Source organism: Coregonus lavaretus (genome assembly GCF_964263955.1).
Source record: "Coregonus lavaretus genome assembly, chromosome: 21".
Taxonomy (NCBI): domain Eukaryota; kingdom Metazoa; phylum Chordata; class Actinopteri; order Salmoniformes; family Salmonidae; genus Coregonus; species Coregonus lavaretus.
This window is the reverse complement of record NC_140008.1, coordinates 26,334,796-26,352,736: the sequence shown is the minus strand read 5'-3', so window position 1 is coordinate 26,352,736 and position 17,941 is coordinate 26,334,796. Positions and strand designations below refer to the sequence as shown.

The 17,941-nt window shown below is 45.0% G+C and overlaps 2 protein-coding genes across 2 annotated transcripts in view; one reads left to right on the top strand and one right to left on the bottom strand.

Annotated features, from left to right (window-relative positions):
- The window catches only part of LOC311148477 (ras-specific guanine nucleotide-releasing factor RalGPS2-like), a 131,968-nt gene that overhangs the window by 41,709 nt on the left and 72,318 nt on the right, over nucleotides 1–17,941 (bottom strand). The window lies entirely within an intron of this gene.
- The window catches only part of LOC311148478 (angiopoietin-related protein 1-like), a 33,684-nt gene that overhangs the window by 11,875 nt on the left and 3,868 nt on the right, over nucleotides 1–17,941 (top strand). The window contains exons 2-4 of the mRNA XM_084185454.1: nucleotides 1,702–1,973; nucleotides 2,060–2,388; nucleotides 2,616–2,907. Coding sequence (XP_084041580.1) covers nucleotides 1,754–1,973; nucleotides 2,060–2,388; nucleotides 2,616–2,907 — 841 coding nt within the window. The 5' untranslated portion in view covers nucleotides 1,702–1,753. The remainder of the gene's footprint in view (nucleotides 1–1,701; nucleotides 1,974–2,059; nucleotides 2,389–2,615; nucleotides 2,908–17,941) is intronic.

The following is a 17,941-nucleotide window of genomic DNA, read 5'->3' as shown; positions in this document are numbered from 1 at the left end:
GTCCGTGTGCATGTCTGTCCGTGTGCATGTCTGTCCGTGTGCATGTCTGTGTGCCTGCGTCTGTCCGTGTGCGTGCGTCTGTCCGTGTGCGTGCGTCTGTCTGTCCGTGCGTCTGTCTGTCCGGGTGCGTGCGTCTGTCTGTCCGGGTGCGTGCGTCTGTCCGTGTGCGTGCGTCTGTCCGTGTGCGTGCGTCTGTCCGTGTGCGTGCGTCTGTCCGTGTGCGTGCGTCTGTCCGTGTGCGTGCGTCTGTCCGTGTGCGTGCGTCTGTCCGTGTGCCTGCAGTGCGGTGGTGTGGGGTGGTGTGTGTGTGTGTGTGTGTGTGTGTCTGGGTGACTGAAAATATTTAAATTGACCATCCATTTGAGAAATTTACCGGACCCATATGCATTAGAATGGTTTGCTAATATGACTAGGATTGTGCCTTTGGCTTCTGGACAACGAAAGTTGATATGAAAACCAACAGGAGAGAAATACTGGTTACAGTGGCAGCTCTAACAGAACGTAGCAGACGTAGAAAGACGCCTGAGCGGATTTCCCACTTCCGTATTTCAAGGGAAATGGAAGTTAGATTGAAAATACTTCATCCCTGAAAACCGGATGCTAGCGTTTTCTTGCGACTGCATAGGCTATGGCAGCTCTGACAGAGAAGAGACATCCAGACCTCCTCCTGCTGAATGACTGGACAGCAATTTGTTCCCCAGCTCCCTGGGAGACCAGCTAGACCTCCTGCTGCTTGGTTGCAAACTTCCTAGATCATTAGATCATTACACAATCCCTGTTTGTCTGTGTATTGTTCCGAACTAAATGTCTGGCTCTGGTGCTCAAACGTCAGTTATTGGGACTTATTCTGTCACATGTCTAATCCACTGCTTTGGGGATCAGTTACGTTTTCTACCCCTTCCCAAGAGAGAAACTCCCACGGTGTTTGAGTTGTAAACTGGCTACTGTAAATGTCCACCATTGGCTAGCTTGACGACTACTTCTGACAAAGAATGTTTGCTACATTCTATATAATTGTTCAATGATGGCAATGTACACCGCAACCAAAGACAGTACAGTATGAAGATAGGCAGAAACTGCTTCTCCAATAGAAATCCCCGATCACATTTGTAGGCGATGTCATGGCGACGTTGGCTAGCTAAGATCATGCGCAGAAACACGTCATCAGGTCTAACAGTTGTCTCGTGCCGAACTGCGCATGTGCAGGCCGTCGAATCAAAGCCACTCCTTCGATATAAGTTATTTTTGGACAAAAATGAAAACGTGTCAGTTTATCACTTTCTCGAGGTTGGAGTAATAACATGTTCAATTACTTAAGACATTGGCTCGAATCTAGGTTGTGCCTTTATATTGAGAAAAGTAACAACTAAGGAAGAATTTTTCACTTCTCATTGACTTCTCAAACCCCAAACCCCAGCCTGGTCTGCTTGGCCTGTTTCGCAAGTGTTCCCGGAAGTCTTGCGATGTTGTGCCTCTGGGTTTAGAAACTCTGTGCCGCCTGTGTGTGTTAGCAGCTACCAGTGCCCTACATGTCTTGCTTTGTTGTTATGAATGAATCTGCCGCAAAACTATTTTCCTTTTTAGGGATAAAATATACAGGACTAGCACTCCTGGTATTTTGTCATCAACAATTGCATTTTTCATTTTTGGGAAAAGTTAACTATTGCTTCACACTAACTCCTATTCCTTCATCCATTGCAGGGAAGCCCAGAGGAAGTCCAGGAGGCATCCAGCTAGCCAGTAGAAGAACACCATGCAGGGTGTGGTGGGGGTGAGACAGGGGTTGTCGTGGAGCCTGTGTGCCCTGCTCTGCCTCTCTCTCTGGGGGCTGAGCCAGTGCCGAGGCTCCAGACAGGCCAGAGAGACCAGGGTCCAGCCCAGGGACCATCCCATGCTCAGGGCCAAACGAGCTCCCGCTGAGGATGTCAAGAAGTGCTCCTACACCTTCCTGATTCCCGAGCAGAAGATCACAGGTCAGTGTTTTGTCTTCTGTGAAGAGTCTATTTTCTTTTTCCTGTCTTGTTTATTGACTTTGAATGATTCTAATGTCCATCATCAGGCCCCATCTGTGCCAGTGCCACGGGCCCGGAGCCAGACAAGGAGCGTGTGACACGGATGGACATAGCTGACGTGAGAGAGGTGCTGTCCAAGCAGAGACGGGTGATTGACACCATGCAGCTGGTGGTGGACGTGGACGGCAACATGGTGAACGAGATGAAGCTGCTGAGGAAAGAGAGCAGGAACATGAACTCCAGGGTGACCCAGCTTTACATGCAGCTGCTGCACGAGATCATCAGGAAGAGGGACAACTCTCTGGAGCTGGCCCAGCTGGAGACCCGGGTTCTCAACGTCACCTCAGAGATGCTGAGACTTGCCTCCCGCTACAAGGTTAGAACATCAAGGTGGAACTAGAACGCAACGTGCTTAATGCTACATTCATGTATAGATCAAATGAAATGAAGAAGCACGTTAGAAGCAAATCAACAGTGCCATAATATAGAAGCTTGAAAAAGACCAGAAAGCAATCATTTGATATAGTTTGAGGATATTTGGATAATCTATAACTAAATTAAGTGATTTGTGGCCTTTTGTTACCTTCTCTGTTCTGCAACCAGGAGCTGGAGGGGCGTTTCACATTGATGGCGGGGGTGGTGAACAACCAGTCAGTGCTGATTGCTGCGTTGGAGGAGCAGTGTCTACGGACCCTGGGGCATAGTGAGCTACCTGTGGTCCCCCCGCTGGTCCAGGTGGTGCCAGAGAATATCCCTGTCAACAGCCGCTTTACCAACGAGATACAGAGGGACCACACCAACCGAGCCTTCCCACGTGGGTCACGCATGGACTCCCCCACTGCCTCCCCATTTGCACTCAACCCGCCGCCACCGCAGGGCACGCTCACCTCAGACGGTATGTACCAAGTAGCGCTGGGAGGGGTGGTTAAGGTTAAATGAGAAAAACACTGAATCATTGGGTCCAATTATCACAGCATGTGAAATTGGTTGGAAGCTGTTGTATAGCACACTGTATTACTTATACAACTAATATAAGGACAGGACATGAGACGGGAGTAGAAATTAACGTGGGCATTGTTTTAATGCGTTTCACGGGAAGAACATTCCAAGCATTTCAACGTAGGTAAGCAAGGGGGGGGGTTACAGGTGCCCTAAAGGGACAAAACTAGAATATCAATACACAACATATTCCTCCACCTTTACCTTTGATGATTCATAAGGAAAAAGTAAATATTCACTGTTTTGCCTATTGTTTTCTTAATGTAAATAAATGAACTTTTCAGAATAACCTTTTCTAAACTAGGGATAGAGGGTAGACTGCCTCAGTCCCCAGACTTAACCCTGGGGTGTATTCTGCCCCAATGTCGGAGGTTAGTCTGAACTAAATAGTCAACCTGTCAGGGGGTCGTCTTTCTCTTGCAGGGTAATGACGACGTACAGGTGAGTCTACAGTCACATTATCTCTGAGTCTAAGTGGTGATGGTGTATGCCCAGACTGGGGTGCAACAGTACCCTGAGTAGGCACCCTGAGTAGGATCAGGTGAGTCTGGAGCACTTTCCACATTTGTAGGTTGCTGCAGTGGATGTTCAGGTGATAGCTTGTAGTCATGGTAGGTCTCCAGTAGCTGATCTTGGTTTGTCATCTGAGGTTGGTTCCTGGCAACAGTTGATCCAGTAGGACACAGGCCCTGTTTGTGCAACCACTGTGGCTGGTATCCACTTTGGACCTTTGCAGTAGTTCCGAGCAAGAACTCTGTCTCCAGCTATGAAGCTTCTGTCTTTTGCTTTGCTCCGTCTCTCCACCTGTGCTCTCTGTTGCGTCTGTACAACCTGTCTCGTCTTTGGAGGTCTCAGGAGGTCGAGTCGCGTGTGAAGCTGTCTTTTCATCATGGCTGACGCGGGTGCCACTTTGGTTGTAGCGTGGGGAGTGTTTCTGTAGGTTAACAGGAAGGTGTTTAGACGCCTATTGAGGGAGTCGTTCCCTTGTGATGATTTTAAAGCTTGCTTCATCGTTTGGACAAACCTTTCAGCGAGGCCGTTCGTTGCAGGGTGATACGGCGCTGACTTGATGTTCTGAATTCCATTTGCTTCCATGAATGACCGGAACTCTTCAGACACCAGTTGGGGGCCATTATCACTAACGAGTTGCGTTGGCAAGCCGAAGCGACTGAAAATTGACCGTAGCTCTTCGATGGTTCTCTCCGCTGAGGTGCTCTTCATCACTGTGACCTCAGGCCATTTGCTGTGTACGTCAACTACGACTAAGAACATACGATCCTCCAGTGGGCCTGCATAGTCTATGTGGACTCGCTGCCAAGGCTCCTCTGGGAAGTCCCATGGGTGTAGCTGCGCTAGCTTAGGCATGTTCCTCATCTTTTGACATGCAGAACATGACTTGACCTTGTCTTCGATAGCTGCATCCAGACCTGGCCACCAAAAGTAGCTGCGTGCAATCTCCTTCATTCGCACCATGCCACAGTGCCTTGAATGGAGTTCTATGATGTATGATGACTCGAAAACCCCATAGCAAGCATCCAAACTGAACTGTGAGCTCGTTTCTCCTCACTAGGTAAGGTTGTAGGCTGTCCGACATCTCTCCTTTTCCACAAGTGACAATGTCCTTGACCTCAGACATCACTGGATCAGTGTGGGTGAACCTTTTCACTTGGACAGATGTACCTGGGGCGTTCGTCACTTCCTTGAAGTAGAAGATTTCAGCCTGGGAGTGCTCAGTGTGTGCGACAGGTAAAGGAAGCCTTGAGAGGCCATCTGCATTGCAGTGCTGCTCAGACCTTCTGTACTTGATATCATAATGGTGAGCAGATAACAATAACGCCCATCGCTGCATGTGGCTGGCTGCAAGCGACCGAATGCCGGTGTGGGGACCAAAGATGGAGGTGAGGGGTCTATGGTCCGTCAGCAGTGTGAATCGTTGGCCAAACAGAAACTGATGAAATGTCTCAACTCCAAACACAATGGCGAGTGCTTCACACTATCTGTGCATAATTGCTCTCGGCTTTACTTAAGGTCCGTGATGCGAAAGCAATTGGCCTTTCTTCACCTGATGGCATGATGTGTGAGACAACCGCACCAACGCCATAAGGCGATGCATCACATGCCAATTGTAATGGCAAGTTGGGGTTGAAGTGGGTTAGGGCCTCTGACTGAGCTAAGGCTGTTTTCACTTTCTTGAAGGCCTCCTCACATCTGTCTGTCCACTTCCACTGTTTGGTTTTGTTCAAAAGTTCATGCAGTGGCTTTAACATGTTAGCTAGGTTTGGCACAAACTTTGCGTAGTATGTCAGTAGTCCTAAGAATGATCTCAGCTGACTCACGTTCTGTGGGGATGGAGCTTCTGCAACGGCCTTCACCTTCAATGGCGCCTTGTGGAGCCCTGCACTGTCGGTGACGTGGCCTAGGTACTCAGAGGGCCGGAAAAACGTGCATTTGTCTTTCCGGACCCTCAGACCGTACTCCTCCAATCTCTGTAGTGTAGCGTTCAGGTTTCTCAGGTGCTCCTGCTCGTCTTTGCCGGTGATGAGTAGATGATCGAGGTAACATTGGACCCCAGTGAGCCCGCTCAGTATCTGGTCCATAGCTCTCTGAAACAAGGCCGGAGCTGAGGTGATTCCAAAAGGAAGCCTCCGGTACCTGTACAGTCCTTTGTGAGTCACTATGGTCAACAGTTCTTGTGACTCTTGGTCCACATGCATCTGTAGATAGACTTATGTCAGGCCTATCTTACTGAATATTTGTCCTCCAGCTAAACCAGAAAAGAGGTCGTCAATGAGGGGTAGTGGATATTTTTCAGCAGTCTAGACTGGATTAATGGTGACTTTGAAATCACCATAGAGTCTGAGTGATCCATCTTTTTTTATGACTGGAACAACGGGTGTAGCCCATTCACTAACATTCAGTGGATCCAATACTCCACTCTCGCGAGTCTGTTTAGCTCAATTTCAACTTTTGGTTTTATGGCGTATGGGACAGGTCTAGCTTTGAAGCATTTTGGCTTGCTGTCTGGTTTCACGGTCAGTTTAACTGTTATGTTCTTCATACTGCCAAGTTCTCCTTTGAACACATCCACGTGTTTCCTCAATATCCCTTGTAGGTTTGTGTCCTCTTTTGCAACCATGTGAATTTCCTGCCAGTTTAGTTTGATCTTTTCCAGCCATGTGCGTCCTAGCAATGCTGGATGGTTGCCTTTCACAATGTAGAGTGGTAGCTTTACCTTCTGTTTGTTGAGCTCCACTGTAACAATCACGCTTCCTCTCACTGGAACAATCTCACCGGTGTATGTTTTCAGCGTCATCTTTGTGGGCTGTAGTGTGAGGTGATGTAGTTTCTCCTTGTATACAGCCTCAGACAGCAAAGATATGGCTGCTCCAGTGTCCACTTGCATCCGTACTGCGTTTCCATCCAGTAGCGGTGTCACCCAGTAACCGTATCCATTGTCTGAAATTGACATAACATGCAAAGATTCTTCCCCTTCAGACAGGGTATCACTTTGTTCATCCTCTGTGTGCTCCATTTTATGCACTTTCTTTTTGTACTTCCTGAAGTCGCTTTTCCTTTGTTCAATACTTTTGTTTGATTGTGTCTTTTTGTTTTAACATGCACGTTCAACGTGACCCTTTTTTCCACAACTTCTGCAGTCTTTGCACCAACACTCCTCTGCTTGGTGACCTGGTTTCCCACAGCGATAGCATTGCTTCCCACCTCCTGCCTTGTTTTTTAACTCCAGACACCTTATGCACTTTGGTCGATGCACTTAGCTGTTGTGCGTCTTTATTTGCCATTTCCATTGACGTACTCACTTCTATTGCTCTCTGCAATGTTAAGTTACTCTCAGTCAAAAGGCGTTTCTGAATTGCCTCGCTGCGCATGCCACACACTAACCTATCAAGTATAGTGTCACTCATTGATCGCCCAAATTCAGTGTTCAGATAACTGTTTCAATACAGCCACAAACTGTGAGATTGATTCCCCCTCTTCTTGATTTCTCTTATGAAACCGGAATCTCTCTGCGATTATCAGTGGTTTGGGAGAATAATGTCCTTTTAAAAGGTAGCCACAATTTCATCATATGATTTATCACCAGGTTTTTCAGGCGTTACTAGGCTGCGCAGTAGATTGAATGTTTTTCCTCCCATAATTCAAAAATATTGGCACAACGATTTCTGCTTTAATTCCATTTGCCAACACAAAGTACTCAAAACGTTCTGTGTAAGAACAGATTCATCAAATGTTCCTATATTTCCAATCAATGCAGACATTTTGGGTTTATTTTTCTTACTTTTAACTCACGATGACTTCACTTTCTCCCGCAGCAAAACTCTTCCCATCCCTCGAGGCTCTCGTTGCTGTGACATCAAAGGCTAGCTAGCATCACTCGACTGGCTAGGTCCACGTTATGTTTGCGTCTTTCTACAGCGGCAGACTTTCTGCCGAAGACGATGAGCACAAACGTGAGAACGTTTCTTCCTCGTTGCCAGTTTTGTTGTATAGCACACTGTATTACTTATACAACTAATATAAGGACAGGACATGAGACGGGAGTAGAATTTAACGTGGGCATTGTTTTAATGCGTTTCACAGGAAGAACATTCCAAGCATTTCAACGTAGGTAAGCAAGGGGGGGTTACAGGTGCCCTAAAGGGACAAAACTAGAATATCAATACACAACAGAAGCAGTGCTGGTACTGTAATTTCAGAATTAGGCAGAAGCTAAGCTCACTGTAGGCCGGGCAGACATTTCACGTCTAATTGTCAGAAATGCAAAATTAGCATTGCGGTGGCCAATGATGCGTCTAATTCCCTGAATGCCTGGCGAGTGGGTAAACGATCTGGCCATTCGGCCGGCTGTGGTCCAGTGGGTTCATACCTGGCAGGAGAGACTGAAGCAGTGAGATCACACATTCCTCTGAGTGCCTCTGGGACAGCTGGACTGGCTATAACCTGCTGCTTGCATGCGTGTGTGAGCATATGGAGTGGGTTCTGGAGAATTAAACTGAGCCTAAGAGTATGGGTTGAGTTTTGGGGCGTAACTATGGCTTTCTGGGCGTATGGCCGGGCTAAGCTCAGTGCTGGCTCAAATGCTGGCCAGATATACAAACTGAGATAAAGACAGCTTTACCTGCAATCCCAGAGGCACTCAGAGGAATGTGTGATCTCACTGCTTCAGTCTCTCCTGCCAGATATACAAACTGAGATAAAGACAGCTCTACCTGCAGTCCATCACTGAGCAGGTACAGAGACACGCACAGTCGCAAACACATTCCCACAGTTGGCTGCTGGGTGCCAGGCTACAACCTGGGCATATGATCTGAGCTATGGGTGGATGATGTAGGCAGTTTCCAGCATATGGGCCAGCTTAAGTAAGCCTTTCCTGAGAACAGGCAGATATACAGTGGGGATAAAGACAGCTCTACCTGCAGTTAATCACTGACCAGACACCCACACACCACTGAAAACAATCATAGAAACCTGGAAGCAGACCCCGATAAATATAGGTGCATGGAAATTAGAAAATGTATGTGCAAGCAAATAGGCCTATATATACACACTATATACTCAATCAAACCCATCTGGTGGGCCATATATACACACTATACAGTATATATTCAAATCAAACCCATCTGGTGGGCCAGGCCTAGATTACAGTCAGACAGAAGCAGTAAATTAGAGATCAACTGCAGGAAGCTAAGAGATGCTCTCCTTATCTGACTCAACTTGCTCTCCTGACTAGCCCCCACAAAATGAGAGTGAAATCATTTTCAGCATGAAACCAATTTGCAGGGTCATAATGCTTCTTGGAAATGCTTCTTTGAAAGATTGGGCAAGAGCATTTTATTATGACTGGAGATTTGGTTTCAAGACCACAGAAAGGGCTTAAACACACAGATGGCTGACAATTAAACTCACTGCAACTGTCACTCACTAGAACAGCCATACTGAACAGGCGGACCGCGGTCCAGACCCAGAACAGGGTCAATACGGGCCACTGGTCCCGACTTAAAATAAATATAAACAGTGCCTTCAGAAAGTATTCACACCCCTTGACTTGTCGCACAATTTGTTGTGTTACAGACTGAATTTAAAATGGATTAAATTGAGATTTTGTGTCACTGGCCTACACACAATAACCCATAATATCGAAGTGGAATTATGTTTTTAGAAATTTACACAAATTTATAAAAAATGAAAAGCTGAAATGTCTTAAGTCAATAAGCATTCAACCCCTTTGTTATGGCAAGCCTAAATAAGTTCAGGAGTAAAAATGTGACTAGTTTCAGGAAACTAGGCATATGTCACGCGTTGAATATGGCCGGTGTCAGTAAACGTTGACAAAAAAAGCGTCATTAAATTGTTGCCAGCAGCACAGTTGCAGTCACCAACGCTCTGGATAACATAAAAACAGCCTAACCAGCTCTGCTAGGGCGAGTAAAATGGTCAGAGTGAGCAGTTTGTGTCTGGAAGTAGCTAGCAAGCTAGCAAACGTTAGCCAGTTAGCTTGACTGTTGTTAGGTCAGAACGTTCTATTCAACCCTACTTTTCAGCCAGAGTGTGCAGTGTGCGCTCCGAGAGCGAAACACTCTGAATTTACGAAAGGCCAATCTGATAACGCTCTGAGTTTACGAACGCCCAGAGCACACTCTGGCACTCCTGATTAAATTTACGAACACACCCGTAGTATAAACCAGCCTTTAGTCTTGAAATCTTTGGTTGTTTAGTACATAGCCTCACATGTGAATCCTTACAAGAGATGGGTGGGGCTAAAGCTTAAAAGGGTGTGAACGATGCTGAATGGGTGTAGACAAAGAAGAGCTCTCCAGTAGGTACCACAACATTCAAGTGCCATTTTCTCAAAAGTGAGGTTACAAGTTTATCAACTTTCAAAGCAGAATTACTTTCCCATTGTTCGTCAATTGTAGTGTATGATATACAATTTTCTAGCTCTGAGTTTCTACCTTTATCCAATGTAAAAAACAAAATTTCAAATTTTGCTACATAAGACCGAATCGAGCCGGTCGGTCACAAATGTGCTTAACAAGTCACATAATAAGTTGCATGACTCCCTCGGTGTGCAATAATAGTCTTTAACATGATTTTTGAATGACTACCTCCTCTCTGTACCCCACTCATACAATTATCTGTAAGGTCCCTCAGTCGAGCAGTGAATTTCAAAACACAGGGATTTCACCATGAGGCCAATGGTCACTTTAAAAAAGTTAAGAGTTTAATGGCTGTGATAGGAGATAACTGAGGATGGATCAACATCGTAGTTACTCCACAATACTAACCTAATTGACAGAGTGAAAAGAAGGAAGCTTGTACAGAATAAAACATATTCTAAAACATGCATCCTGTTTGCAACAAGGCACTAAACTAATACTGCAAAAAATGTGGCAAAGCAATTCACTTTTTGTCCTGAATACAAAGTGTTATGTTTGGGGCAAATCCAATACCACACATTACTGAGTACCACTCTCCATATTTTCAAGCATAGTTGTGGCTGCATCATGTTATGGGTATGCTTGTAATCGTTAAGAACTTAGGAGTTTATCAGGATAAAAAAGAACTGGAATGGAGCTAAGCATAGGCAAAATCCTAGAGGAAAACGTGGTTCAGTCTGCTTTCCACCAGACACTGGCAGACGAATTCACCTTTCAGCAGGACAATAACCTAAAACACAAGGCTAAATCTACACGAGCTGCTTAGCAAGTAGACAGTGAATGTTCCTGAGTGGCAAAGTTACAGTTTTGACTTAAATGTACTTGAAAATCTATTGCAATACCTGAAAATGGTTGTCTACCAATGATCAACAAACAATTTGACAGAGCTTGAAGAATTTTTATAGAATAATGGGCAAATGTTGCACAATCCAGGTGTGGAAAGCTCTTCGACTTTCCCAGAAAGACGCACAGCTGTAATGGCTGCAAAGGTGATTCTACAAAGGATTGACTCAGGGGTATGAATACTTATGTAAAATGAGATATTTCAGTATTTTATTTTCAATAGTTTGCAAACATTAAAAAAAAAACAACAACATGTTTTTACTCTGTCATTATTGGGTATTGTGTGTAGATGGGTGAGAAAAAAATAATATTTAATCCATTTTGAATTCAGGCTGTAACAACAAAATGTGGAATTAGTTAAGGGGTATGAATACTTTCTGAAGGGACATAAACGTCCTCTCACTGTCAACTGCGTTTATTTTCAGCAAACTTAACATGTGTAAATATTTGTATGAACATAAGATTCAACAACTGAGACATAAACCGAACAAGTTCCACAGACTTGTGACTAACAGAAATTGAATAATGTGTCCCTGAACAAAGGGGGGGTCAAAATCAAAAGTAACAGTAAGTATCTTGTGTGGCCACCAGCTGCATTAAGTACTGCAGTACATCTCCTCCTCATGGACTGCACCAGATATGCCAGTTATTGCTGTGAGTTGTTACCCCACTCTTCCACCAAGGCACCTGCAAGTTCCCAGACATTTCTGCAGGGAATGGTCCTAGCCCTCCCCTCCGATCCAACAGGTCCCAGACGTGCTCAATGGGATTGAGATCCGGGCTCTTCGCTGGCCATGGCAGAACATTGACATTCCTGTCTTGCAGGAAATCACGCACAGAACGAGCAGTATGGCTGGTGGCATTGTCATGCTGGAGGGTCATGTCAGGATGAACCTGCAGGAAGTGTACCACATGAGGGAGGAAGATGTCTTCCCTGTAACGCACAGCGTTGAGATTGCCTGCAATGACAACAAGCTCAGTCCGATGATGCTGTGACACACCGCCCCAGACCATGACGGACCCTCCACCTCCAAATCGATCCCGCTCCAGAGTACAGGCCTCGGTGTAACGCTCATTCCTTCGACGATAAACGCCAATCCGACCATCACCCCTGGTGAGACCATACCGCGACTCATCAGTGAAGAGCACTTTTTGCCAGTCCTGTCTGGTCCAGCGACGGTGGGTTTGTGCCCATAGGCAACGTTGTTGCTGGTGATGTCTGGTGAGGACCTGCCTTACAACAGGCCTACAAGCCCTCAGTCCAGCCTCTCTCAGCCTATTGCGGACAGTCTGAGCACTGATGGACGGAATGTACGTTCCTGGTGTAACTTGGGCAGTTGTTGTTGCCATCCTGTACCTGTCCCGCAGGTGTGATGTTTGGATGTACCGATCCTGTGCAGGTGTTGTTACAAGTGGTCTGCCACTGCGAGAACGATCAGCTGTCCGTCCTGTCTCCCTGTAGCGCTGTCTTCGGCGTCTCACAGTATGGACATTGCAATTTATTGCCCTGGCCACATCTGCAGTCCTCATGTCTCCTTGCAGCATGCCTAAGGAATGTTCACGCAGATGAGCAGGCACCATGGGCATCTTTCTTTTGGTGTTTTTCAGAGTCAGTACAAAGGCCTCTTTAGTGTCCTAAGTTTTCATAACTGTGACCTTAATTGCCTACCGTCTGTAAGCTGTTAGTGTCTTAACGACCGTTCCACAGGTGCATGTTCATTAATTGTTTATGGTTCATTGAACAAGCATGGGAAACAGTGTTTAAACCCTTTACAATGATGATCTGTGAAGTTATTTGGATTTTTACGAATAATCTTTGAAAGACTGAGTTTATAATATATACAGTATACAGTGCATTCAGAAAGTATTCAGACCCCTTGACTTTTTCCACATCTGGTTACAATACAGCCTTATTCTAAAATTGATTTAAAAACTTGTTTCCCTCATCAATCTACACACAATACTACATAATGACAAAGCAAAAACCTGGTTTAGAAATACCTTATTTACATAAGTATTCAGACCCTTTGCTATGAGACTCAAAAATTGAGCTCATGTGCATCCTGTTTCCATTGATTATCCTTAAGATGTTTCTACAACTTGATTGGAGTCCACCTGTGGTAAATACAATTGATTGGACATGATTTGGAAAGGCACACACCTGTCTATATAAGGTCCCACAGTTGACAGTGCATGTCAGAGCAAAAACCAAGCATTGAGGTCGAAGGAATTGTCCGTAGAGCGCAAAGACAGGATTGTGTCGAGGCACAGATCTGGGAAAGGGTACCAAAAATGTCTGTACCATTGAAGGTCCCCAAGAACACCGTGGCCTCCATCATTCTTAAATGTAGGAAGTTTGGAACCAACAAGACTCTTCCTAGAGCTGGCAATCGGGGGAGAAGCGCCTTGACCAAGAACCCGATGGTCACACTGACAGAGCTCCAGAGAACCCAGCAGGACAACTATCTCTGCAGCACTCCACCAATCAGGCCTTTATGGTAGAGTGGCCAGACGGAAGCCACTCAGTAAACGGCACATGACAGCTCGCTTGGAGTTTGCCAAAAGGCACCTAAAGGACTCTCAGGCCATTAGAAACAAGAGTCTCTGGTCTGATGAAACGAAGATTAAACTCTTTGGCCTGAATGGCCAATACCATCCCTACGGTGAAGCATGGTGGTGGCAGCATCATGCTGTGGGGATGTTTTTCAGCGGCAGGGACTGGAAGACTACTCAGGATCGAGGGAAAGATGAACGGAGCAAAGTACAGAGAGGTCCTTCATGAAAACCTGCTCCAGAGCACTCAGGACCCCAGACTGGGGCGAAGGTTCACCTTCCAACAGGACAACAACCCTAAGCACACAGCCAAGACAACGCAGGAGTGGCTTCGGGACAAGTCTCTGAATGTCCTTGAGTGGCCCAGCCAGAGCCCGGACTTGAACCTGATTGAACATCGCTGGAGAGACCTGAAAATAGCTGTGCAGCGACACTCCCCATCCAGCCTGACAGAGCTTGAGAGGATCTGCAGAGAAGAATGGGAGAAACTCCCCAAATACAGGTCTGTCAAGCTTGTAGCGTCATACCCAAGAAGACTTATGTCTATTACAGCATATTGGATGACTGTCATTCATACTCCATTCACCCAGCTCAACGTAACATCAATAGGTTTAGGCTACTACATGATACTCAAATTTGCCCTATACCCATCATGAGGTAGCTACAACCTAGCCTACAAATGAATGTTTATAATGTAGGTGCACAGGTTGAGAGAGATAAAATTGAGTAATCAAGGTTAGTGACACATTCAATACCGCCTTGCACATTTTTGCCGGAATCTGGCGGATCTGGGGTGTAGTCATTAGTCCAAACAGTTCCGTTTTGAGTTTCGATTGGAATTCAGGTAGGTCCATCCACGTTTCATTTGAGAAATGCTTTGCAACAGAATCGGCAGAATTAATACACCCATGATCACACGCACACACAGTAGAGGTCTTCACAGATCCACCTGTACCTGAATGGATTCGGAATTCTATTATAATGTAAAGGGTCTGATCTGATTGTCGAGAGAGAGAGAGAAATGTTATAATTTATGCTGCTGCTTTTGCGAGTGTGGAGCGTGTAGCTTGTTGTTGACCAATCATAAGTCATCAAAACGGCAATAGGCTACAGTCATAGAGCCTCCGTGTGTGGCAAAAGTTAGGAGATATCTAATGAACACTAGAACCGTCATAGGCCAACGGCCACTGACATTTGATTTAATTAACCCCCCCCCCCCCCCCACACACACACACACAAAAAGCAATGTCCTGCTCCTTCCCTGACTTTTCCTAAATGTTAGTATTTTACATTTGTCAGAATTTTGAGTCTTTTTTCCAGTTTTTTTTATACCTATTCCCAACTTAACCTGACAAGACAATGCGCTGTAGGACTTTGGTACCCAGGCCAGACGTTAATGAGTCTCTCTTTCCTCACTGAATGAATGACAAATGGATGATAACTGCACGTTACTTCACAATAATAATTGTATTAGACCTAACTGAATGATAAGGAGGGTGAAGAGGTTGATTTAATTTAGAACAATAGTAGTGTAATGATGAGTTTGGTTATGCCGATTTATCATCGTTGGCGCTCATGTAAAAAATATGACCGTGTGCCTTGCGGGTTGATACCATTCTCTTTTACGGGACTATTTTATTTACTGTAACTCTATTACTAATCACATTTATTGTAAGGGAAATGAAAACATGCTATGTGTTGCAGTAGTCCTTTAGAATAATGCAAAACATATCCTTGACTCTATCCAAGTTGATGAGTGGGAAACAAATGATGCCAGTCACCCTCCACAGCCGGACCAGCCTGCCTAGCCTGACCAGCCTCCACAACCGGCCCATAGAAACTACACCTAAACTATACCCAAACTAATTTCACACATAAGTTAACCTATAGACAAGTTTAAATTGACAATAGTCTGATGAGTGACAGTATTATCAAATGTCAAATTGTACACAAAGAGATGGGCACATCTTGTAATTGACAGATGCAGGGAAAGGAGCATCACTTTATCAAATCCTCCTTCAGAGTCTAATGCAGGTAAAACATTTTGATTTCTATATAGTATCAGAAAGAACATATTTTGCAGTTTCTGAAACAAACTCACAACCCTGGCGTTGCAAGCACCATGCTCTACCAACTGAGCTACACAGGGCCTACACAGGCTCATCACTTTGTTCGTTGTATAATTCCGTATAGTATCTATGCGCTCTCCGCTCACCTTTTCCATTAGCTTGTGGACTTCAGTGCACAACACAACAGCTGTCTGTGACCAGGCGAAAAAACCTTTCAAGGCTAAACCTCCATACCAAAACCGCTACACAGCCTACATTGTTGTCACCATATTAGCTAACGTCATAGTCAACATAACTACTAGAACTAACGCGTTAGTAAACCCACAATCAAATCCACGTGTACAATCATGCAAAACAGTGTACAGTAAGCAGTTCAGCAATAAATTAATACAACCGAAATCTTACCTTGAGTTGGAAGAGTTGCACTGTTGGATAGCCTTAGCCAGCTAGCTAGCTAACATAAATAGCATTTCTCGCTGTTTGAGTCAGGTTGTTGAGTAGGCTAAATAAGCTGCATTAGGTAGCTAAGTAAGTGAAAGGTAAACTAAGAAGAGAAAAAAACAATGAAATAAATAAAAAAAACTGCTGCTTCTCTCATAAAAAAATTCAAAACTGTTCAACTATTGTCTCTCTCTCTCTCCGAGTCAACTACTCATCACATGTTATGCACTGCTAGCTAGCTGTAGCTTAAGCTTTCAGTACTAGAGTCATTCTCTGATCCTTTGGTTGGATGGACAACATGTCAGTTCATGCTGCAAGAGCTCTGACAGGTTGGAGGACGTCCTTCGGAAGTGGTCATAATTACTGTGTAAGACTATGGAAGGCAGAGAGAACCATGAGCCTCCTAGGTTTTGTATAGAAGTCCTCTGTACCCAGAGGAGGATGGAAAATAGCTGTCCTCCAGCTACACCCTGCTGCTACCCCAGAGAGTGCTTTTGAGGCTACTGTAGACCTTCATTGCAAAACAATGTGTTTTAATCAGTTATTTGGTGACATTAATATATTTAGTAATGTTTTATCTAAAAATGATAACTTTAATGTTTCACTATAAAAAAAAAAAGACATTCACTGAGTAAATTTTACATTTACATTTTAGTCATTTAGCAGACACTTATCCAGAGCGACTTACAGTAGTGAGTGCTTACATTTTTCGTACTGGTCCTCTGTGGGAATAGAACCCACAACCCTGGCGTTGCAAGTGCCATGCTCTACCAACTAAGCCACACGGGCCCTCCCCAGATAGTCTGGATGGTCCACTGAGAGAGAGACCGACAGTATCACAGACATCTAAATCATACACATCATATCAGAGCTCCTCCACTCTGAAACGTAGCCCAAATAAATCTACTCATCTTCTTTCGTTCTGGACACTGATTGTTTGGTCCCAAAAGCAACAAGAAAGAGAGAGCGATGAATTGTTCCTGCTATGTGAGGAAAAGCAATACGATCATCTATCATGAATCTCTGTGAGTGGAGCCAGGCTGAATCCTCTTCTGTTGAGGGTTTAACGCTCAAAAAACACATGGCTGGTTCACCTCAATACACAGACCTGCACCACACTCTGGATTGGCCAATCCCTGCTCAAACCACTAGGGTAACATTAGATATTCCCCTGTTTTTTACTTGGAGAGAGAGAGAGACAGAGAGGGAGAGAGAGAATGAAAGAAAGAGTCCAAGAGAGCTATAGACAGAAAGAAAGCCTCAAGACAGAAGTGGTCTAGATGAAGACGTATGGTTACTGGAATAATATGTCCCGGTTCTGTGAGGTTTTAGGTACAGTGAGGGAAAAAAGTATTTGATCCCCTGCTGATTTTGTACGTTTGCCCACTGACAAAGAAATGATCAGTCTATAATTTTAATGGTAGGTTTATTTGAACAGTGAGACAGAATAACAAAAAAATCCAGAAAAACGCATGTCAAAAATGTTATAAATTGATTTGCATTTTAATGAAGGAAATAAGTATTTGACCCCTCTGCAAAACATGACTTAGTACTTGGTGGCAAAACCCTTGTTGGCAATCACAGAGGTCAGACATTTCTTGTAGTTGGCCACCAGGTTTGCACACATCTCAGGAGGTATTTTGTCCCACTCCTCTTTGCAGATCTTCTCCAAGTCATTAAGGTTTCGAGTCTGACGTTTGGCAACTCGAACCTTCAGCTCCCTCCACAGATTTTCTATGGAATTAAGGTCTGGAGACTGGCTAGGCCACTCCAGGACCTTAATGTGCTTCTTGTTGAGCCACTCCTTTGTTGCCTTGGCCGTGTGTTTTGGGTCATTGTCATGCTGGAATAACCATCCACGACCCATTTTCTATGCCCTGGCTGAAGGAAGGAGGTTCTCACCCAAGATTTGACGGTACATGGCCCCGTCCATCGTCCCTTTGATGCGGTGAAGTTGTCCTGTCCCCTTAGCAGAAAAACACCCCCAAAGCATGTTTCCACCTCCATGTTTGACGGTGGGGATGGTGTTCTTGAGGTCATAGGCAGCATTCCTCCTCCTCCAAACACG